The sequence below is a fragment of the Aulonocara sp. 'chitande type north' Nkhata Bay genome, linkage group LG7, assembly GCF_057382095.1.
Source record: "Aulonocara sp. 'chitande type north' Nkhata Bay isolate Kocher_YH1m ecotype deep benthic linkage group LG7, A_spYH_male_GT1.1, whole genome shotgun sequence".
Taxonomy (NCBI): domain Eukaryota; kingdom Metazoa; phylum Chordata; class Actinopteri; order Cichliformes; family Cichlidae; genus Aulonocara; species Aulonocara sp. 'chitande type north' Nkhata Bay.
In genome coordinates, this window is record NC_141350.1 from 67472409 (window position 1) to 67496636 (window position 24228).

General features: G+C 42.6%; 4 protein-coding genes across 4 annotated transcripts; all 4 read left to right on the forward strand.

Annotated features, from left to right (window-relative positions):
• Window positions 1-789: 789 nt before the first annotated feature.
• On the forward strand, window positions 790-4647 carry LOC147326765 (uncharacterized). The gene is made up of 5 exons (XM_086302675.1): window positions 790-916; window positions 1381-1576; window positions 1675-1730; window positions 3598-4435; window positions 4519-4647. Exons 2-4 carry the CDS (start codon window positions 1551-1553, stop codon window positions 4395-4397), a joined length of 882 nt encoding a protein of 293 aa, XP_086158801.1. The 5' UTR covers window positions 790-916; window positions 1381-1550; the 3' UTR covers window positions 4398-4435; window positions 4519-4647.
• A 2620-nt stretch (window positions 4648-7267) lies between these two features.
• On the forward strand, window positions 7268-10397 carry LOC147326766 (uncharacterized). The gene is made up of 3 exons (XM_086302130.1): window positions 7268-7466; window positions 7560-7615; window positions 8341-10397. Exons 1-3 carry the CDS (start codon window positions 7441-7443, stop codon window positions 10284-10286), a joined length of 2028 nt encoding a protein of 675 aa, XP_086158256.1. The 5' UTR covers window positions 7268-7440; the 3' UTR covers window positions 10287-10397.
• A 4113-nt stretch (window positions 10398-14510) lies between these two features.
• LOC147326767 (uncharacterized) lies at window positions 14511-17745 on the forward strand. Its single transcript, XM_086302676.1, has 4 exons — window positions 14511-14686; window positions 14785-14840; window positions 16740-17607; window positions 17691-17745. The coding sequence occupies exons 1-3, from the start codon at window positions 14661-14663 to the stop codon at window positions 17567-17569; spliced, it is 912 nt and encodes a 303-aa protein (XP_086158802.1). The 5' UTR covers window positions 14511-14660; the 3' UTR covers window positions 17570-17607; window positions 17691-17745.
• A 2763-nt stretch (window positions 17746-20508) lies between these two features.
• LOC147326768 (uncharacterized) lies at window positions 20509-21204 on the forward strand (the record flags this gene model as incomplete). Its single annotated transcript, XM_086297799.1, has 1 exon — window positions 20509-21204. A coding segment is annotated over one exon (681 nt), but the record flags the coding sequence as incomplete, so codon positions are not given.
• Window positions 21205-24228: the final 3024 nt, after the last annotated feature.

Sequence of the window (24228 nt, forward strand, 5' to 3'; positions counted from 1 at the left end):
ATAAGTAATCCGTAAAGTAACGGGATTACTTTTGGGGGGAAGTAATCAGTAATTAGTTACTGATTACTTTTTCAAGAAACTTGACCAACACTGCTCAAAAGAGCTCTGACTTTTTGTCAGTCTGGCTACAGTGCTGAAGAGAAACCTGGGGTTGTTCTTATTTTCTTCAACCAGTGATGAATAGTAAGATGTTCTGGCTTTACAGAGGGCTTTCTCATAAAGCAACAAACAGTTTCTCCAGGCTAAATGATGATCTTCTAAATTTGTGCTGCGCCATTTCCTCTCCAACTTACAAGTTATCTGCTTTAGGCTACACAGAAACTACACAGAAAACTCTGTGTAAGGCCCAGGTGGACGATAGATGATAACAAGTAAGATTGGTTTCTGAGTTTTACAGCTGGGGTGGACGAGGCTAAGCATCAGGCTTTCAAATGAATTAAAAGTCTGTCTGGGTCTTTGGTTGATTAATAAGCTGGTGTGGAAATTTGCTGCCACACCTCCCCCTCGGCCTGTGCTTCGAGGTTTCTGGTAGTTAGAATGACTCGGGGGTGTTGATTCATTTAAACTAACATAATCATCCTGCTGCAACCAGGTTTCTGTCAGGCAGAGTAAATCGATTTGTTGATCAATTATTAACTCATGTACTGACAGGGACTTGGAAGAGAGAGACCTAATGTTTAATAATCCACATTTCACTGTTTTACTCTTTGGTGCAGTTGAGGATACTGTATTGTTCTTTCTTTGTGATTTTTTTTATGTTTATGTCACAACATCAAGCAGCACTGAGTGGACGAGAGCATCAGGAGGTCGACCCTGTGACCCGGTGCAGAGGGAACGCTCGGCGTTTGTAATGCTGACCAAACAAAACCATGTGGGAGATTCAGTGTCAATGATTCGTACCATCTGAACTCGTGGGGTAACATTTTTAAAAATGCTATAAATACAAAGAAATATAATATAAATACTCTTTCTGCCACGATGCCACGTCACTGTTTGAAATTGGATTTTTAATCTTAATTAGATGTTTTTACCTGGATAAATAAAGGTACTGTACTGGGATAAGAAATAATAAAATCCATAGCGTGAAGGCTCTTCTTCTTTAAAGCCTAATGGCAGCTGGTAAACCAACTTAAAGCCACATTACTGCCACCTACTGGAGCGTGGATGGGAAAATAGCAGGAAAAAATAACTATGTTGTCTCCTTCAATCCTGTAACGGGAAGATATTCAAATGAAAGATTTTGTAATTCTGTGTTGCTGTCCTAAACGAATTCCTCAGGTTGCTAAATATAGCCACTAATTTCTTCTCTCTCCCTCACACGTGTATGGGGGAGGGAAGTTGACCTGTTGGGTACCTCAGTTCAACTTCTCATTAAAACAGGCTAATTGGAAACACCTGCAGTAGGAAGGACCTATAAAGACAGCAGCATGTCCTGAACACTTGACTCAGAAGCACACTGGTGTTTGGCTGGAGTAGCTGACAGGGCACGACTGCATGCACAGTCTGGTTGGAGGGTTTGTGAGGACACAGCGAGTGCAGCTGCAGCAGGCATGGCTGCTCGGTTCCTCATTGCAAGGTACCACGTTTAAATGTGCTTTCAAGGTCTACACTTCATGTACTCAAATGTGGACCTTTGTCTGGTTTTATCTTTACTGTATTTGTGCTGTTTGACAGGTTTTTACTGCTTTATGTTTTGAGTGATGTGGACTACTCCTCAGCTTTTCCAGGAGGTGAGCCTTACTTGCATCTTGTTGTTATGAATTTTGTCCAAAGCCTGTAGCAAATAACATTTTCAGCCTGTGCTGAAACATCCTGCTCCACAGTTAAAAAACTATAACAACTTACTGCCTTACCTGAAGAGTCCAGCAAAGTCATGCCTGCACGCAGAACCTGGAGCATCTCTTTAGAAAACACTTAATCATTCTTTAGATTCAAGATTCTTGGGGAAAGTATGAAGGCCTTCAGTGGGTACTAAACAGGAGACAAAACAACCTTGGAAACAGCTAATATTCTAGAGCACATAATTAATACATTAGAAGTCTTTGAAAGCTGACTGTTAATGCCACTAAATGGGTCTGCAGTCTACCTTTGTAAGGACAACGCAGCCAATGGGCTAAAGTTCTGTCATGTCCAAATCAGCAGGTTAAATTTGGTTTGCTTTGGAAGCAGAGAATTGAAGTGGATAAAATGTATCAGACACTGAGAAATGTCACCAGAAGACTCTAAAGAATTGAATGTTTCTGATGCTAGAGCAACGTTAAACTGGAAATGCTGATTAGATCCAGTGGTGGGACAAAGTATTCCAGACCAAACCAAAAAGCCAGGTTTTCTTCATCTAAACTGGCTTGACAACATCTAAAACGCCAGTTGAAGGTGACTGGTGTTAAGGTTCTTGGTGTTTTGTATGCAGCACATTTCCAACAAAGTGCTTTACAGACTAAAGTGTAAAATGCACAACAATAATAAAATTTTTAGAATAATAAAAATATAAAATGATACAATAAGATAAACATCTGCAGCAACAGTGACCAAAGCTGTAAAATTTGATGTTTGGGTCAACATGTGCTGAAAGTCAGTCCATTAAAGCTGTGTCTTTTTGAAACGTAAGATGTTCCAGTGTTTGTGCAGATCCAGTATTTAGAGGCAGGGGTGTCCAACTCCAGGCCTCGAGGGCCAGTGTCCTGCAGGTTTTAGATCTCACCCTGTGTCAACACATCTGAATCAAGTGATTAGTTCATTACCAGGCCTCTGGAGAACTTCAAGGCATGTTGAAGAGGTAATTTAACCGTTTGAATCAGCTGTGTTGGATCAAGGACACATCTAAAGGAAGGGGTTTGGTCGTTTTCATGATGTAAAAACACAACTTGAATCCTGTAAGGAAGCCAGTGTAGGGAGGCTAGCACTGGGGTTATGCTCCATCAGTTTGATACCTGTCAGCAGAGAAACGGCTGCATGTTGGCCCACCTGAAAATGGTAAATTGAGGACTGGTCCAAACCAAAAAGTGGAGAGCCTCGCACTAGTCCAAACTGCAACTGAATGAAAAGATGGTAACAAATGGCTAAATCCTCTTCATGGCACTGAAAACTAACCCTTTGTAAAGTTTTAAACACAGGGAAATATCTGTTTATGTAAATACTTTCGGGAAGAAACTGAAATGACTGATTCTAGAATAAAATTTCACTTGCTGGGCCCACGTCATCATTTTAGGGTTGACAGTGTTTTAGTAGGTAAAGGTGAATGGCTTGGCCAGTTGAGCTGCGGTTTGGGGACCGCAAAGGGTACTGGCAGCGGCTCCCAGGCCTGGCAGATCCCCTGTGTACTAAATAGATGTGAAGAAGATAAAGAATTTAAAAAAGGGGAGGCGGGGTCTGTGCAAAAAGGTTTCTTTAGCTGCAATTATCTGCATTTCTTGCCGCCTTACAGATTAGGAAACAAATTTTGGTCCACTCAGAGAAGACCTCTGTAAAATTTAAGTCACTTTCCTCCTGTTAAGATAAATGTGCATCAGTATACTGAAAAACTGTAGATGTGGGTTTTTTTTGTTTGTTTGTTTTAAGCTTGGTATAATCTGTATTCTTACCCATGTTCTCTCTCAGCCACAAGTCCTGTGCAGCCTAGAGCATGGCAGGGTGGAAGAGAGGAACACAATGTGTATGGAAGTCCTCGTCCTTTCCAGTACATGAGGGCTCTGCGGCCGACAGATCCAAAGATCAACCCTAATGTGCACGATCAGGTCCAAGTCCAATCCCCGAGATCGTATCAGCCACGCTCCAATATTCCCGCCCACAGACCCATGGAAACGTATCCGCTCCAGCCTCAAGCACACAGAAACCACCTTGTGGCCAAGCCCAGGAGCTTTGACTTGAGCCTGAGGATTCCTTTTGCTCAGTCTCGTGATGGTGCTAATCCTCCTCGGTACGGACCAAGCGGCTTTATTATTGACAACAGTTTTAATAATCCCGGCAGACGCCATGGCCATGACGCTTCCAAGCTGGGCTACCAGTTCAGCTTATCTGTTCCCTTTTCACGAGGTTCTCCACGCCGCCAGGAATATCACGGCGGACATCGACACAGGCCTGAGGAAGCTGATTTGGGTCACCAAAGACCGCAAGTTTATGTGCCGGCTCATACAAGGCCGCATCCCAACGAGCAGCATCATCGTGATGAAGGCCGCCCTGGTCGGGTCTCTGCATTTCCGGAGCCAGATGGACTGGAACGCCCATCAAGGCTGCGCCATCCTCAGAGATATGTCGACCCTTACAGTGGCTACTACAACTCCCACATGAATCCTACGTGGAACGACTACTGGTGGTATTACCATGGACCTCACTGGGGTCATGTAAAGCATCCATCTTCTGACCCTTGGCCAAATTTCCATCAGTCAGCTTCAGACTGACATGGATGGAAGAGATGAGCCAAACTCGCAGGGCTCAGGTGGGTCACTGGTTTTTGGCTATTACAACATGGCATTTCTTGATGGTTAAAACCTGTTCCTCATATTTCTTCCTCCTTCACAGCTCTACAGTGCAACAAGGATCTCCTGTATTTATCTAAAATAAAGTGTGAAAGCTCTCCTGCAGTTTCTCTCGTCTTCTGTCAGGTTGAAAGAATAGCTGAACACTTGGGTTGCGGTTGATCTTTAGAGCTAATGACATTCATGTGTTTGCAAGCAACAAGTCTATGCCCGAATATTAAAAGCCACTGACTCTGCAGCTCATTAAATATTTGGGTGATGTACATTTTGAACTGCATCTAGAGATGTAACTGAGCCCAGTATTTCACAATTATTGCAGGCTTGACACAAAATCAAGTGTCCCGTCTTTCACAACCTGCTCTTGTACAAGTTTACAAGCACTCCAATTTATGTAGAAACTCCATTCGGCCATCGAATGACACTTCAGTCGAATTCCTGCTCTGAGGAGTCTCAAGCTGGGATCGCTGCCTGCCAAGACACGAGATTAGCCACCCGAACTGTCAGTTTTGGCAGACTATTGAATAGTTTCTCACATCTTAAACTTGTTCTCCAATACAGTTCTTGGCTGCAGAGGATGACTTGAATGTTTAACGTTTTCTCCCTGGTGAATAATGACAAAGATTTAGGTAAGATGATTCTTCTAAGGGTTAAATGAGACCTGTCCCCTCCTGAGCCTTTATCAAATGCAGTGGAGCACTGAGGTTTGGCAGTTGCTGAAAGAAGACGTTCTGCTGCACCCAGTCCAGATTGGCTGGCCTTGGCTAAATCCCTTTAAGCAAAATATGTAATTCTCAGATTATAGTATTCACCAACATGTTGCCTCTAGACGAGCCCCTAAAATTGAGGCTGTTAAGTTTGAGTGTGCCTGATTTGAAACCTAATGCTGCAGGCTCCCAAGCTTTTAACGCCTGCCACACCACTACTAGCATATCATTCAAGAACCTTGCAGCTGTGTTGACTGTAGAGGCCACGTCCGAAGTTCCCTCTGATGTCTCTGTCTTTCTAAACGGACGGACAGTAACTGTGTAAGAACTGCAGATAGTCAGATTAACAGCAACAGTATTTTGTCTCTATCTGCCATTGTAGAAATTCATCTCATGTAAACAACATGGCGCACAGCGTCGCGTCGAACAAAGCGCACACCTGTGACGTTCCGTGGCTAAATATCAGTTTTCCTCATCCACATGTAAACGCAAAAACTGAGTATTTGAGATTCTCCACCCTGGCAGGAGTTTTTAAAAATCTGTTTTCAGTTTTACGTGTGGACGAAAGGTGCAAATGCACAGAAAAATCTGCGTTTTCAAAAATACCTGTGTACATGTGGCCCTAGCCTTACTTCAAGTCATCCCTTGGATATGGACAAATATGATAATTTTTCATAGCTAGATGTACCGCCACTAGATGCCATGAGAGATGCCACATTTTCAGCAACCAGCTCTTTGGGAGTTCCATTATTGGTGAAAAATAAAGTTTTATGGCTGTCGTTGGAGTTTCTTTTATTTTTAAAGTTGTCTGTTGTGTAGATAAACACTGGCTCATGTGTGTTAGATGCCTGTTTTATGCTTGACTGATTTGTAGGTCAGTTTTACATTCCTGCAGCTGTGTCCATGGTGGGGGTTTGTTGGTTTTTCACACCAACCACACAAAGGAAATCATCAGATCGGGTGAAGTTGCTTTTTTTTAAAAAATAAATAAAACATTTTCTGTTATCACATTTTGGTGAGTCTGTGTGAACTTGAGCTCACTGGGTTAAATCCCAGTGCATCTTATTCTTTAGCCAGAGTGGATCGTCTGCCGCCTCCTCCTATCCCAGCATCCTTCTCTTTCACTCCACCCTCTGCTTGTCCTCCTTAATTACATCCATGAATCGTCTTTGAGGTCTTCCTCTTTATTGCCTGGCAGCTCTATTTTTGACATCCTTTGTCAGTGTATCCACTCTCCCTCCTCTGTACAAAAAAGAGGAAAAACAGTCTACTCTAGAGTTTGAATCGGATATTAAAATTTTATTCATCTTTCATCAACCTTTTGAACATAGCTTGAAAGCTTTTAGAGCTGTATTCAAACATGTCAAGCTGATTAACGCACACTGTAAATGTGTTCTGTCCCTTTACCATTTTCTGTTCAGTGTTCATTTATTTCTCTCATGATTTTCTCAGTAACGTCAAAATAAAAGCACCCAAGTTCACTGTGTGTATGTTGGAGCCTTTACATGTTTATTTCCTGGCTTGGCCACAGATGACAGACCGACTCATCCTCCTTCAGCTGTTCATGAATTTCCACAGCCAAATCTGGTTGTGGTGATACTTTCAGGTTCTTGTAGTGTGTCGTTGACCAGGCAGGTAAATTAGCTTCAGTTTGTGGTTGAAGGCTAAACAGCACATTCAGTCATGTAGTGTTGCCTCACCCCAAGAACAATTCAGCTATTTAATCTTAAAGTATCTCAAGTCTTTTTTTGTTTGCTTTCTTAACATAAAAAACATATATTTCATACCTCTGATAAATTTGCCTTTAATGTGGCAGATTTATTTTATGTTGGTGCTTGAGCTCAATGCAAGACTTTTATTATTAGTCTTTTATTTCATGTCAAAATGTGTATAAGCGCATAAAACTGTAAAAGGAAAACAATACAGCGCTGTACTGTAGAAGTTGAAATCAAACGTGTTCTTATTGTCCACATCCCCTCTGGGGCATAGATTCAATCATTCTAACGTCTCAGCCGGGCCAATCACATCAAGTGTTTGCACCTGTGTGAGGCAGAGTTTGCTTCAGCCCAACTTTTCATTAGGAAGATGGAAAAGACACACACAGACAGCCGCGTGGCTCGGATGCTCGACTTTGAGTCTCGTGGGTGTTTGGTTGGAGGAGCTGGAAGTTGGGCTTTCTGGATCCACGGCTGACAGGGCAGCTGTGCTGCACAGTCCAGCTCAGCGCTCGCAGCTGTGAGGACACAGCGACTGCAGCAGTCATGGCTGCTGGCTTCCTAATTACAAGGTAACACATTAAATATGAAACCAAATGGGTTTTATTAGGTCCATTTTATTTACTTGAGTCTACCTTGACTGTGTATTTGTAACTGTTTAACAGATTATTGCTGGTCTGTTTGTTGAGTGAGGTGAACTACTCCTCAGCTTTTCCAAGAGGTAAGCCTGACTCACCTCCTGCTGAGGGAACTAATACAAAAATCCACATGTAACTGTTTTACTCTTTCCTTTATTGCAATATTGTTTTGCTATACAGCAAATGGAGTATCTATAAAGGGGACTCGAGGTGGCACTCTTCTTCAGTCCTGAAATGTAATTTTTACAATCTGAATCTAATAAATGATTAAATATTGTCAGTTAAATACCAGTGTAAGTAAAAAAACAATTTAATTAAAAGTAAGCTTTATTCACAGTCCTGTTTCAAGACCATGTACATTGAAACAGGACTGTGTAGAGTATATCTGCAGTATTTTAATGTTATGGAGTTACAGGGTATAAATGCTCCACACTATTAAATATGAGTTGTCCTGTGCTTCATGTTACGCTGCTTAAAATGTCGCACAGGGAACTAAACAAGAACCTTGTTTAAGCCAACTGTCAGGCCGGTTTATTCTTTATGGCACATCTCTGCTTTGTTCTTGTTCCTCCCAGAGAAACCTCATTTGAAAAAACGGTAATGTAGCTCTGTGCATTAGCAAACTGTTTCTGTGCTGCTAGTCACCAATTATGAAGCTAAATAGATCAAATGAATTATGCTCTCATGATAGATTCCTGCAGAAATATGTTGTTGAGGTTCTAGAGGTGTTGGTTTGGAAAATATAGTCTAAATGTCCAAATTTTACAATGTAATTTGTAACTTAACCTTCACCTGTTTTCTTTCATAGCCAGACGTTTTGTGCAACCGGGAGTGTGGCAAAGTGAAGGAGAGGAAGAAGCCTACAACTATGAGAACTGTCATCCTTTCTACTACATCAGTGCCCAGGACAAAACATTGGAAAAGCAGGGACGTTTAATGATGGCCCCTTTCCATATCTGTAAACAAAACCATCCCATAGTGTACCAAAAAGCCTCAAACCTCAAGCCTGCAAACCCCTTGCAGCCACGATCTAATGTTGCCACCAAATGGCCAAAGGAGACTGTTCTACCCCAGCCTCCACCACAGAAGAAATATCTGTCACCCAAACCCAAAAGCTACGAATTTAGTCTGAGCATTCCATATTTTGATCTTTCGGTCAGACATGAAGGGGGAGATTTGGCCAGTGAAGGACATGATGGTGGAAATGATACCGCTCCTGTCTCTAAGCCAGGCTTTCAAATCGACTTATCTGTTCCCTCTTCATCCGTCTCTCAATATCCCAATATCCCAATGACCAGCTATGTTGACAGTTCAGTAAATCAAGAAAATCCAGAGAACACAGAGTTTGTCAATTACGGTAACATAAAGCAGGAAATGCCACAATCAAGGCAACCTTTCTTAAACTCTGCTGGTAGTAGTTACTCAGAAACACAGGAACAGGCTTATAAACCATATTCCATCGAAACACAATCAAGTTCAACTCTTACTGGATCAGAAAGACCTTTTCTACATTTTCAAACACAGGAGCAGACTTATGAGCCAGTTCATGTTAAACCACAAAGCTCCACTCTGCATGAAACAGAAAGGCCTTTCTTCAACTTTGAAACAACACCACAACAGACTTTTGAGCCAAGTCGTGTTAAGCCCCAGTCAAGTTCACCAATAACTGGATCAGAATGGCCTTTCTTTAACTCTGCAGCAACACAGCAACAGACACATGAACCAGGTTATCTTAGACCTCAATCAATTTCAACCCTTGGTGGATCAGAATGGCCTGCCTTGAACTTGGCACCTCCCCGGCAACAATCCTTTGAGGCAGGTCATCTTAAGCCTCAAGCAAGTTCAGCAATAGCTGGATCAGAATGGCCTGTCTTCAATTCGGCACCACCCCAGCAACAATCCTTTGAGGCAGATGGTCTTAAGCCTCAATCAAGCTCAACCCTTGGTGGATCAGAATGGCCTGCCTTAAACTTGGCACCACCCCGGCAACAATCCTTTGAGGCAGGTCATCTTAAGCCTCAAGCAAGTTCAGCAATAGCTGGATCAGAATGGCCTGTCTTCGATTCAGCACCACCCCAGCAACAATCCTTCGAGGCAGATGGTCTAAAGCCTCAATCAAGTTTAACCCTTGGTGGATCAGAATGGCCTGCTTTAAACTTAGCACCAATTCAGCAACAGAGTCGTGAATCAGGTTATCTTAAGCAACAATCAAGCTCAACCCTTGCTGGATCAGAATGGCCTGCCTTAAACTTGGCACCACCTCGGCAACGAACCTTTGAGCCAGGTCGTGTTACGCCACAGTCCAGTTCAGCAATAGCTGGATCAGAATGGCCTGCCTTAAACTCAGCAGCAACACAGCAACAGACTCATGAGTCGGGTTATCTTAAACCACAATCAATTCCAGCCTTTGGTGGATCAGAATGGCCTGTCTTCAATTTGGCACAGACTCGGCAACAAACCTTTGAGGCAGCTGGTCTTAAGCCTCAATCACGTTCAACACTTGGTGGATCAGAATGGCCTGCTTTAAACTTAGCACCAATTCAGCAACAGACTCATGAATCAGGTTATCTTAAGCAACAATCAATTCCAGCCCTTGGTGGATCAGACTGGCCTGTCTTCAATTTGGCACCGACTCGGCAACAAACCTTTGAGGTAGATGGTCTTAAGCCTCAATCACGTTCAACCCTGGATGGATCAGAATGGCCTACCTTAAATATGGCACCAACTCTGCAACAGGCTTTACACAGGAACTAACTCAGTGTCAACTCTGTTCAATCTGTGCACAAAGGTTATTTTACTTTTGGAGCGCATTTCTGTCAAGACTGTAACTCACCATGCAAATAAATACACAATTTCCTTCTTGCATCTGATGTCATTTATATTTTTATACTTTTACTCATACATCTCGAGTCCCTTTAGGGCAAAAATAACTTGGTATTCACTTATATTTTCTAAAATGTCCAATAATAGTTTTAGAAATCTTTAACATTTTATCGTACTTCTGTATATTGCCTTCTACAAAGATATTTGACCACAAGCAGGCTGCTTTGCCGGGAATGTTGTCACCTCTGTAGTAAGAAATGCAGTGTTTGATCTTACATCAGGGCCTGCTGTTTCTGTGTTTAAATAGTGATTCTATATTGGTGTTGGGTGTGGATGCCAGAGTGCCTTATTACAGCTGGAATGGGTCCTCATTTCCAACTCCCTCACTTACTTTTATAACTGGTAAGATAAGAATAGAAGGATGACAGGATAAAGACATGCTGTGGAAGAGAGACAGAGATTAATGACAAGTATGATTCAAGGAGGTGTATTAACACATAGTGAGTGAAGAACTATCAACCAATGCATCATGGGAATCCCCCAGCAGTCTACATCTATTGCAGCATAACTGAGGATTCAGGGTCACCTGGTCCAGCCCTAACTATATGCTTTAGCAAAAAGGAAAGTTTGAAGCCTAATCTTGAAAGTAGAGATAGTGTCTGTCTCCTGAATCCAAACTGGAAGCTGGTTCCACAGAAGAGGGGCCTGAAAACTGAAGGCTCTGCCTCCCATTCTACTTTTAAATACTCTAGGAACAACAAGTAGGCCTGCAGTGTGAGAGCGAAGTGCTCTAATAGGGTGATATGGTATTACAAGGTCATTAAGATAAGATGGGGCCTGATTATTTATTTAAGCCAATGAAGGGAAGCCAACAAAAGAGAAATCTGCTCTCTTTCTAGTCCCTGTCAGGACTCTTGCTGCAGCATTTTGGATCAGCTGAAGGCTTTTCAGGGAGTTTTTAGGACTTCATAATAATAATGAATTACAGTCGTCCAGTGTAGAAATAATAAATGCATGAACTAGTTTTTCAGCGTCACTCTGAGACAGGATATTTCTAAAATGACACCAAGGTTCCTCAGTGTTACTGGAGGCCAAGGTAATGCCATCCAGAGTAAGAATCTGGTTAGATACCATATTTCTAAGATTTTCAGGGCCGAGTACAATAACCTCAGTTTGATCTGAATTAAGAAGCAAAAAATTAGCAGCCATCCAGGTCTTTGTCTTTAAGACATTCCTGCAGTTTAACTCATTGGTGTGTGTTATCTGGCTTCATGGACAGATAGAGCTGGGTGTCATCTGCAGAGCAGTGTAAATGTATGCTATGTCTTCTAATGATGCTGCCTAAGGGAAGCATGTATAGTGTAAACAGAATTGGTCCTAGCACTGAACCCTGTGGAACTCCATAATTAACCTCAGTGTGTGAAGAGGACTCTCCATTTACATGCACAAACTGGAGTCTATTAGATAGATATGATACAAACCACTGCAGTGCAGTACCTGTAATACCTACAGCATGTTCTAATCGCTCTAATAGGATATTATGGTCGACAGTATCGAATGCTGCACTGAGGTCTAGCAGGACAAGCACAGAGATGAGTCCACTGTCAGAGGCCATAAGAAGATCATTTGTAACCTTCACTAAAGCTGTTTCTGTGCTGTGATGAGCTCTGAAACCTGACTGAAACTCTTCAAATAAACCTCTGCAGATGATCAGTTAGCTGCTTGACAACTACTCTTTCAAGGATTTTTGATATGAAAGGAAGGTTGTAGATTGGCCTATAATTAGCTAACTCAGAAATATCAATTGGAGAAAAAGACTCTAAATGTTGAATCTGTGGGATGATTATGGGTAATTTTTTCTCTAATTGTTAAAATTTTATTTGTGAAGATGTTAATGAAGTCATTACTTGTTAACGTTAAAGGGATAGTTGGCTCAACAAACACATTACTGTAATCCGATTACTTTTTTCAACTAACGAGTAAAGTAAGGGATTGCTATTGCAAAAACGGTAATTAGATTACAGTTACTTTCCCGTAGGAATGCTGCATTACTAAAACTGTGATTTTTTGCGAGAATGTCTCATGACAGTGACGTAAGCGAATGTGACGTTCGTGACAACAGCTGTGTGCATTTAAAGCGTGGAAGTACTGACCTTACTTTGAGTTTGGTTCCATAAAAAGTGACAAAAACATTAGCGTTCGTTCAGCGTGGGAAGAAAACTTCTTTCTACAGCGAAAAAAACCCTAAACTTACGAGCAAGCACCAAGTGCGCAACGACGTAATGGGAAATTCACAGAGAAACTCGCGGATTCTTCAACTGACCGCTGCGGCACACCTGCACCAGGGCAAACCTCTGCCTGCCCCACTCCTAGAGCAACAGGACCGCTAGTCTTTGATTTTATTTATTTTCTGCTGTGTTTCACTTGCATCTATTTGTGTGTAAACACAAAAAAATATTTTATTTTATGTGCTGGAATGTGCAGAAAATAGGTTTAAATGTTAAACAAATTTCTTCCAGTCAGAGAATGTAGCATATAATTTCATTTTTGCTTGATGCATAAAGTTAAAAGATTAAAATTGATAAAACAAGTTTTAAAAACAGACTTTTCCATTTGTTACTTTTCCATTTGTATGATGGATTATGCAGAAAAAGTAGAATTGGGCTGAAAATTCTCTCGCTTTATCACCTATTCAGGTTGTAATTCCTGTTTTTAAAAAGTAACTAAGTAACTAAGTAATTAATTACTTTTGAAAATAAGTAATCCGTAAAGTAACGGGATTACTTTTGGGGGGAAGTAATCAGTAATTAGTTACTGATTACTTTTTTCAAGAAAGTTGACCAACACTGCTCAAAAGAGCTCTGACTTTTTGTCAGCCTGGCTACTCTGCTGAAGAGAAACCTGGGGTTGTTCTTATTTTCTTCAATCAGTGATGAATAGTAAGATGTTCTGGCTTTACAGAGGGCTTTCTCATAAAGCAACAAACAGTTTCTCCAGGCTAAATGATGATCTTCTAAATTTGTGCTGCGCCATTTCCTCTCCAACTTACAAGTTATCTGCTTTAGGCTACACAGAAACTACACAGAAAACTCTGTGTAAGGCCCAGGTGGACGATAGATGATAACAAGTCAGACTGGTTTCTGAGTTTTACAGCTGGGGTGGACGAGGCTAAGCATCAGGCTTTCAAATGAATTAAAAGTCTGTCTGGGTCTTTGGTTGATTAATAAGCTGGTGTGGAAATTTGCTGCCACACCTCCCCCTCAGCCTGTGCTTCGAGGTTTCTGGTAGTTAGAATGACTCGGGGGTGTTGATTCATTTAAACTAACATAATCATCCCGCTGCAACCAGGTTTCTGTCAGGCAGAGTAAATCGATTTGTTGATCAATTATTAACTCATGTACTAACAGGGACTTGGAGGAGAGAGACCTAATGTTTAATAATCCACATTTCACTGTTTTACTCTTTGGTGCAGTTGAGGATACTGTATTGTTCTTTCTTTGTGATTTTTTTATGTTTATGTCACAACATCAAGCAGCACTGAGTGGACGAGAGCATCAGGAGGTCGACCCTGTGACCCGGTGCAGAGGGAACGCTCGGCGTTTGTAATGCTGACCAAACAAAACCATGTGGGAGATTCAGTGTCAATGATTCGTACCATCTGAACTCGTGGGGTAACATTTTTGAAAATGCTATAAATACAAAGAAATATAATATAAATGCTCTTTCAGCCACGATGCCACGTCACTGTTTGAAATTGGATTTTTAATTTTAATTAGATGTTTTTACCTGGATAAATAAAGGTACTGTACTGGGATAAGAAATAATAAAGTCCATAGCGTGAAGGCTCTTCTTCTTTAAAGCCTAATGGCAGCTGGTAAACCAACTTAAAGCCACATTACTGCCACCTACTGGAGCGTGGATGGGAAAATAGCAGGAAAAAATAACTATGTTGTCTCCTTCAATCCTGTAACGGGAAGATATTCAAATGAAAGATTTTGTAATTCTGTGTTGCTGTCCTAAACAAATTCCTCAGGTTGCTAAATATAGCCACTAATTTCTTCTCTCTCCCTCACACGTTTATGGGGGAGGGAAGTTGACCTGTTGGGTACCTCAGTTCAACTTCTCATTAAAACAGGCTAATTGGAAACACCTGCAGTAGGAAGGACCTATAAAGACAGCAGCATGTCCTGAACACTTGACTCAGAAGCACACTGGTGTTTGGCTGGAGTAGCTGACAGGGCACGACTGCATGCACAGTCTGGTTGGAGGGTTTGTGAGGACACAGCGAGTGCAGCTGCAGCAGTCATGGCTGTTCGGTTCCTCATTGCAAGGTACCACGTTTAAATGTGCTTTCATGATCTACACTTCCTGTACTCAAATGTGGACCTTTGTCTGGTTTTATCTTTACTGTATTTGTGCTGTTTGACAGGTTTTTACTGCTTTATGTTTTGAGTGATGTGGACTACTCCTCAGCTTTTCCAGGAGGTGAGCCTTACTTGCATCTTGTTGTTATGAATTTTTTCCAAAGCCTGTAGCAAATAACATTTTCAGCCTGTGCTGAAACAACCTGCTCCACAGTTAAAAAAAACTATAACAACTTACTGCCTTACCTGAAGAGTCCAGCAAAGTCATGCCTGCACGCAGAACCTGGAGCATCTCTTTAGAAAACACTTAATCATTCTTTAGATTCAAGATTATTGGGGAAAGTATGAAGGCCTTCAGTGGGTACTAAACAGGAGACAAAACAACCTTGGGAACAGCTAATATTCTAGCGCACATAATTAATACATTAGAAGTCTTTGAAAGCTGACTGTTAATGCCACTGTGTGCCACTAAATGGGTCTGCAGTCTACCTTTGTAAGGACAACGCAGCCAATGGGCTAAAGTTCTGTCATGTCCAAATCAGCAGGTTAAATTTGGTTTGCTTTGGAAGCAGAGAATTGAAGTGGATAAAATGTATCAGACACTGAGAAATGTCACCAAAAGACTCTAAAGAATTGAATGTTTCTGATGCTAGAGCAACGTTAAACTGGAAATGCTGATTAGATCCAGTGGTGGGACAAAGTATTCCAGACCAAACCAAAAAGCCAGGTTTTCTTCATCTAAACTGGCTTGACAACATCTAAAACGCCAGTTGAAGGTGACTCGTGTTAAGGTTCTTGGTGTTTTGTATGCAGCACATTTCCAACAAAGTGCTTTACAGACTAAAGTGTAAAATGCACAACAATAATAAAATTTTTAGAATAATAAAATAAAAATATAAAATGATACAATAAGATAAACATCTGCAGCAACAGTGACCAAAGCTGTAAAATTTGATGTTTGGGTCAACATGTGCTGGAAGTCAGTCCATTAAAGCTGTGTCTTTTAGAAACGTAAGATGTTCCAGTGTTTGTGCAGATCCAGTATTTAGAGGCAGGGGTGTCCAACTCCAGGCCTCGAGGGCCAGTGTCCTGCAGGTTTTAGATCTCACCCTGTGTCAACACATCTGAATCAAGTGATTAGTTCATTACCAGGCCTCTGGAGAACTTCAAGGCATGTTGAAGAGGTAATTTAACCGTTTGAATCAGCTGTGTTGGATCAAGGACACATCTAAAGGAAGGGGTTTGGTCGTTTTCATGATGTAAAAACACAACTTGAATCCTGTAAGGAAGCCAGTGTAGGGAGGCTAGCACTGGGGTTATGCTCCATCAGTTTGATACCTGTCAGCAGACAAACGGCTGCATGTTGGCCCACCTGAAAATGGTAAATTGAGGACTGGTCCAAACCAAAAAGTGGAGAGCCTCGCACTAGTCCAAACTGCAACTGAATGAAAAGATGGTAACAAACAGCTAAATCCTCTTCATGGCACTGAAAACTAACCCTTTGTAAAGTTTTAAACACAGGGAAATATCTGTTTATGTAAATACTTTCGGGAAGAAACTGAAATGACTGATTCTAGAATAAAATTTCACTTGCTTGGCCCACGTCGTCATTTTAGGGTTGACAGTGTTTTAGTAGGTTAAGGTGAATGGCTTGGCCAGTTGAGCTGCGGTTTGGGGAAGACCTCAAAGGGTACTGGCAGCGGCTCCCAGGCCTGGCAGATCCCCTGTGTACTAAATGGATGTGAAGAAGATAAAGAATTTAAAAAAGGGGAGGCAGGGTCTGTGCAAAAAGGTTTCTTTAGCTGCAATTATCTGCATTTCTTGCCGCCTTACAGATTAGGAAACACAAATTTTGGTCCACTCAGAGAAGACCTCTGTCAAATTTAAGTCACTTTCCTCCTGTTAAGATAAATGTGCATCAGTATACTGAAAAACTGTAGATGTGTTTTTTTCTTTTTTTTGTTTGTTTGTTTTTTTTAAGCTTGGTATAATCTGTATTCTTACCCATGTTCTCTCTCAGCCACAAGTCCTGTGCAGCCTAGAGCGTGGCAGGGTGGAAGAGAGGAACACGATGTGTATGGAAGTCCTCGTCCTTTCCAGTACATGAGGGCTCTGCGGCCGACAGATCCAAAGATCAACCCTAATGTGCACGATCAGGTCCAAGTCCAATCCCCGAGCTCGTATCAGCCACGCTCCAATATTCCCGCCCACAGACCCATGGAAACGTATCCGCTCCAGCCTCAAGCACACAGAAACCACCTTGTGGCCAAGCCCAGGAGCTTTGACTTGAGCCTGAGGATTCCTTTTGCTCAGTCTCGTGATGGTGCTAATCCTCCTCGGTACGGACCAAGCGGCTTTATTATTGACAACAGTTTTAATAATCCCGGCAGACGCCATGGCCATGACGCTTCCAAGCTGGGCTACCAGTTCAGCTTATCCGTTCCCTTTTCACGAGGTTCTCCACGCTGCCAGGAACATCACGGCGGACATCGACACAGGCCTGAGGAAGCTGATTTGGGTCACCAAAGACCGCAAGTTTATGTGCCGGCCCATACAAGGCCGCACCCCAACGAGCAGCAGCAGCAGCATCATCATCATCGTGAGCATCATCATCGTGACGAAGGCCGCCCTGGTCGGGTCTCTGCATTTCCGGAGCCAGATGGACTGGAACGCCCATCAAGGCCGCGCAATCCTCAGAGATATGTCGACCCTTACAGTGGCTACTACAACTCCCACATGAATCCTACGTGGAATGACTACTGGTGGTATTACCATGGACCTCACTGGGGTCATGTAAAGCATCCATCTTCTGACCCTTGGCCAAATTTCCATCGGTCAGCTTCAGACTGACATGGATGGAAGAGACGAGCCAAACTCGCAGGGCTCAGGTGGGTCACTGGTTTTTGGATATTACAACATGGCATTTCTTGATGGTTAAAACCTGTTCCTCATATTTCTTCCTCCTCCACAGCTCTACAGTGCAACAAGGATCTCCTGTATTTATCTAAAATAAAGTGTGAAAGCTCTCCTGCAGTTTCTCTCGTCTTCTGTCAGGTTGAAAGAATAGCTGAACATTTGGGTTGAGGTTGATCTTTAGAGCTAATGACATTCATGTGTTTGCAAGCAAGAAGCAACAAGTCTATGCCCGAATATTAAAAGCCACTGACTCTGCAGCTCACTAAATATTTGGGTGATGTACATTTTGAACTGCATCTAGAGATGCAACTGAGCCCAGTATTTCACAATTATCGCAGGCTTGACACAAAATCAAGTGTCCTGTCTTTGAGCCAACTCTAGCCCTCACTTTCACTAGAGCTGCCATTTAAAAGTCCCCGAGAGTGAATCAGACGTTCCATCCTTCAGTAGTTGCTTGCATACAAACTTGAAATGGTTTTGGAACTTTAGTCGAGTGCCTGTCATAAGATTTTAATATTGCTACTCCTTAATCCAGTGCATCATTGTGGAAGAACTGTAAAATGGTTCTACTTCAAGTATTCTGTGCTGGCTGACAGTGGGGCTGATGGTAGGGGGAGTGGCAGAACATCTGTAAAGATGTGTTTGAGGGTTTTGTTAAAAGCTGAACCTCCAAGGTTTGCAAAAGTCAATAGCAATGCACAAAACACAAAGTCCATCATTATTCAAATAAGTTTCTTTAAAGAGGTTGAAGCACAGCAGTGACGCATCACAGCATAAAGGAAATGTGCAACAGACTAGAAAAATGCAGCAGTGCACTGGCACAATGAACGTCCACTAGGTGACAGGTACGTGCTCTGCAAGAGCAATCGCCTAAAACATGTGTTTGAAGGAACCGGTGAGCAGAAATTGAATTGTATGTTGGTGCTCTGTTTTGCAGAGAGCAAAAATTAGAATACAATAAGAATAAATACAGTACACAGCTGTACAGAATAGAATAAAATAATATACTATATACAGTAGAATAAAATAGAATAAAAATATACAATAAGATAAAAATAGAATACGAATGCTATATACAACTGAGTAAAAATACAACGATGACAGAAAGGATTATTGCACTTAGTATTATTGCATATGTATGGATGTGTGTGCTTGATCAGTTAAAGTCTTTATTATGGAGTCTGACAGCAGTGGGGAGGAAAGACCTGCGAAATCTCTCCGTCCCACACCGTGGGTGCCGCAGTCTCCCACTGAAGGAGCTGCTCAGTGCTGTCACAGTCTGCTGCATGGGGTGGGAGATGTTGTCCATCAGGGATGACAGCTTAGCCGCCGTTCTCCTGTCACTCACCACCTCCACTGGGTCCAGAGGGCATCCTAGAACAGAGCTGGCCCTTCGGATCACCCTGTTCAGTCTCTTCCTGTCCCCAGCAGAGATGCTGCCGCCCCAGCAGACCACGCCATAAAATATAGCAGAAGCCACCACAGAGTCATAGAAGGTCTTCAGGAGTGGGCCCTCCACCCCAAACGACCTGAGTCTCCGCAGCAGGTACAGCCTGCTCTGCCCTTTCCTGTAGAGGGCGTCTGAGTTATGAGTCCAGTCCAGTCTGTTGTTCAGATGAACACCAAGGTACCTGTAGCTGTCCACAGCCTCAATGTCCATACCCTGGATGTTCAGTGGTTGCAGTGGAGAATGCTTGTGCCTGCGGAAGTCTACCACCAGTTCCTTGGTTTTACTGTCGTTGATCTGGAGGTAGTTCTGCTGGCACCAGTCCACAAAGTCTTGGGTCAGACCTCTGTACTCCTTGTCGTCCCCATCAGTGATGAGGCCGACTATTGCAGAGTCATCAGAGAACTTCTGCAGGAAGCACTGGGTGGAATTGTGGGAGAAGTCTGCAGTGTAGATGGTGAAGAGGAACGGAGCCAGAACCGTTCCCTGTGGGGCCCCCGTACTGCAGACGACCCTGTCCGACACACAGCCCTGAGTCCTCACATACTGTGGTCGGTCGGTGAGGTAGTCCAGGATCCAGGTAGTGAGGTGATGGTCCACTCCAGAGTTCTCCAGCTTGTCCTTCAGAACCGAGGGAAGAATGGTGTTGAAGGCACTGGAGAAATGCTCCTGCTGTCCCCAAACCAGGTCAAACCGACTTATCTGTTCCCTCTTCATCAGTACAGATATGATTGGATCAAGGCAACCCTTCTTGAACTAGTGCCTCCGAAACACAGGAGCAGACTCATGAGCCAGGTCATGTAAAACCACAAAGTCCCACTCTGCATGAAACAGAAGGCCTTTCTTCAACTGTGAAACCACACTGCAATAGACTTTTGAGCCAAGTAGAAAACGAGTTAAAGAAGGAAAATGAAAGAAAAATAAGATGTTCTTTGTGTACAGGCTGTGATCAGCTGATCTGGGCTACTGCTGCTCTGAGGTTTACTGCTCTTTGTGGATTTACACAACCGAATTTAACAAGATGTCAGCAGGTGTTTTATGAGTTGTACTATTCCATCCTCTACACTGACAGTTTGTTTTTCCGCACGTTTCACAGCATGAAGAAACACGATGTCACATGTACAGATCGGTATCTCATTGAAAACCACGAGGCTTTACATTTGCAGTTGATCAAATCCCACTGAGCAGAGGTTAATGATAACATCTCTTCTTCCTCTCCTGTCCTGTCTTTCTTATCTTTCTCCATCTGTGAGTGAAGTTAGCTCTCTTTCTTTTGTCTCCCTGTGAAATACAACAGCTGGGCCTTCAGCTGCAGCACGCTGTGTCACAGTCTCACTGTGTTTGCTGATGTTTGTTGAGCTGACAGAAACGCTGCATTTGAAATTACCTGACACTGAAAAACTTTTACTCCCTTTATTTGTGTTTTCTTACTGTGCACGATCAGGTCCAAGTCCAATCCCCGAGATTGTATCAGCCACGCTCCAATATTCCCGCCCACAGACCCATGGAAACGTATCCGCTCCAGCCTCGAGCACACAGAAACCACCTTGTGGCCAAGCCCAGGAGCTTTGACTTGAGCCTGAGGATTCCTTTTGCTCAGTCTCGTGATGGTGCTAATCCTCCTCGGTACAGACCAAGCGGCTTTATTATTGACAACAGTTTTAATAATCCCGGCAGACGCCATGGCCATGACGCTTCCAAGCTGGGCTACCAGTTCAGCTTATCCGTTCCCTTTTCACGAGGTTCTCCACGCCACCAGGAACATCACGGCGGACATCGACACAGGCCTGAGGAAGCTGATTTGGGTCACCAAAGACCGCAAGTTTATGTGCCGGCTCATACAAGGCCGCATCCCAACGAGCAGCATCATCGTGATGAAGGCCGCCCTGGTCGGGTCTCTGCATTTCCGGAGCCAGATGGACTGGAACGCCCATCAAGGCCGCGCCATCCTCAGAGATATGTCGACCCTTACAGTGGCTACTACAACTCCCACATGAATCCTACGTGGAACGACTACTGGTGGTATTACCATGGACCTCACTGGGGTCATGTAACGCATCCATCTTCTGACCCTTGGCCAAATTTCCATCGGTCAGCTTCAGACTGACATGGTGGGTCACTGGTTTTTGGATTTTACAACATGGCATTTCTTGATGGTTAAAACCTGTTCCTCATAATTTCTTCCTCCTTCACAGCTCTACAGTGCAACAAGGATCTCCTGTATTTATCTAAAATAAAGTGTGAAAGCTCTCCTGCAGTTTCTCTCGTCTTCTGTCAGGTTGAAAGAATAGCTGAACACTTGGGTTGAGGTTGATCTTTAGAGCTAATGACATTCATGTGTTTGCAAGCAACAAGTCTATGCCCGAATATTAAAAGCCACTGACTCTGCAGCTCATTAAATATTTGGGTGATGTACATTTTGAACTGCATCTAGAGATGTAACTGAGCCCAGTATTTCACAATTATCGCAGGCACTCCAATTTATGTAGAAACTCCATTCGGCCATCGAATGACACTTCAGTCGAATTCCTGCTCTGAGGAGTCTCAAGCTGGGATCGCTGCCTGCCAAGACACGAGATTAGCCACCCAAACTGTCAGTTTTGGCAGACTATTGAATAGTTTCTCACATCTTAAACTTGTTCTCCAGGACAGTTCTTGGCTGCAGAGGATGACTTGACTGTTTAACGTTTTCTCCCTGGTGAATAATGACAAAGAGATTTAGGTAAGATGATTCTTCTAAGGGTTAAATGAGACCTGTCCCCTCCTGAGCCTTTATCAAATGCAGTGGAGCACTGAGGTTTGGCAGTTGCTGAAAGAAGACGTTCTGCTGCACCCAGTCCAGATTGCCTGGCCTTGGCTAAATCCCTTTAAGCAAAATATGTAATTCTCAGATTATAGTATTCACCAACATGTTGCCTCTAGATGAGCCCCTAAAATTGAGGCTGATAAGTTTGAGTGTGCCTGATCTAAAACCTAATGCTGCAGGCTCTCAAGCTTTTAACGCCTGCCACACCACTACTAGCATATCATTCAAGAACCTTGCGTTTTCCTCCAAATCAGACTTGAAAATTAAAGTGACTGGATGTAGCGCAAAACTGTAAGTGGTAGTCTGCTCAGGTACCAGTTTCAGCCCTGTTAGAGGCAATGGACAAAATGCTGATTGGCCTAGAACTGGCAAGAGCTTGAGCAGCCCCACACTTGTGTACGGGTAAAAATGGAGGTTTTCGTTTAAAAAATTTCTGTCCACATGTAAACGCTAAAAATGAAATGTTGGCAAATCAGAAGCCTGGGACGGAAAGACTAAAGTACTTCCAAAAAGGTTTTGTTTTCTTGGAAAGGCAGACAAATTTGTTACTTTTCAAATGCCTTCAGCATTTCAAATGTTAAAAGTATTTTGGTTGGTGTAGACTTGCAACTAGGAATGAACAATATAAAGTAAATTTATTCAAAACCACGTTAGGATTGTGGAAGCAGCTGTGTTGACTGTAGAGGCCACGTCCGAAGTTCCCTCTGATGTCTCTGTCTTTCTAAACGGACGGACAGTAACTGTGTAAGAACTGCAGATAGTCAGATTAACAGCAACAGTATTTTGTCTCTATCTGCCATTGTAGAAATTCATCTCATGTAAACAATAACATGGCGCACAGCGTCGCGTCGAACAAAGCGCACACCTGTGACGTTCCGTGGCTAAATATCAGTTTTCCTCATCCACACGTAAACGCAAAAACTGAGTATTTGAGATTCTCCACCCTGGCAGGAGTTTTTAAAAATCTGTTTTCAGTTTTACGTGTGGACGAAAGGTGCAAATGCACAGAAAAATCTGCGTTTTCAAAAATACCCGTGTACATGTGGCCCTAGCCTTACTTCAAGTCATCCCTTGGATATGGACAAATATGATAATTTTTCATAGCTAGATGTACCGCCACTAGATGCCATGAGAGATGCCACATTTTCAGCAAACAGCTCTTTGGGAGTTCCATTATTGGTGAAAAATAAAATTTTATGGCTGTCGTTGGAGTTTCTTTTATTTTTAAAGTTGTCTGTTGTGTAGATAAACACTGGCTCATGTGTGTTAGATGCCTGTTTTATGCTTGACTGATTTGTAGGTCAGTTTTACATTCCTGCAGCTGTGTCCATGGTGGGGGTTTGTTGGTTTTTCACACCAACCACACAAAGAAAATCATCAGATCGGGTGAAGTTGCTTTTTTAAAAAATAAATAAATAAATAAAACATTTTCTGTTATCACATTTTGGTGAGTCTGTGTGAACTTGAGCTCACTGGGTTAAATCCCAGTGCATCTTATTCTTTAGCCAGAGTGGATCGTCTGCCGCCTCCTCCTATCCCAGCATCCTTCTCTTTCACTCCACCCTCTGCTTGTCCTCCTTCATTACATCCATGAATCGTCTTTGAGGTCTTCCTCTTTATTGCCTGGCAGCTCTATTTTTGACATCCTTTGTCAGTGTATCCACTCTCCCTCCTCTGTACAAAAAAGAGGAAAAACAGTCTACTCTAGAGTTTGAATCGGATATTAAAATTTTATTCATCTTTCATCAACCTTTTGAACATAGCTTGAAAGCTTTTAGAGCTGTATTCAAACATGTCAAGCTGATTAACGCACACTGTAAATGTGTTCTGTCCCTTTACCATTTTCTGTTCAGTGTTCATTTATTTCTCTCATGATTTTCTCAGTAACGTCAAAATAAAAGCACCCAAGTTCACTGTGTGTATGTTGGAGCCTTTACATGTTTATTTCCTGGCTTGGCCACAGATGACAGACCGACTCATCCTCCTTCAGCTGTTCATGAATTTCCACAGCCAAATCTGGTTGTGGTGATACTTTCAGGTTCTTGTAGTGTGTCGTTGACCAGGCAGGTAAATTAGCTTCAGTTTGTGGTTGAAGGCTAAACAGCACATTCAGTCATGTAGTGTTGCCTCACCCCAAGAACAATTCAGCTATTTAATCTTAAAGTATCTCAAGTCTTTTTTTGTTTGCTTTCTTAACATAAAAAACATATATTTCATACCTCTGATAAATTTGCCTTTAATGTGGCAGATTTATTTTATGTTGGTGCTTGAGCTCAATGCAAGACTTTTATTATTAGTCTTTTATTTCATGTCAAAATGTGTATAAGCGCATAAAACTGT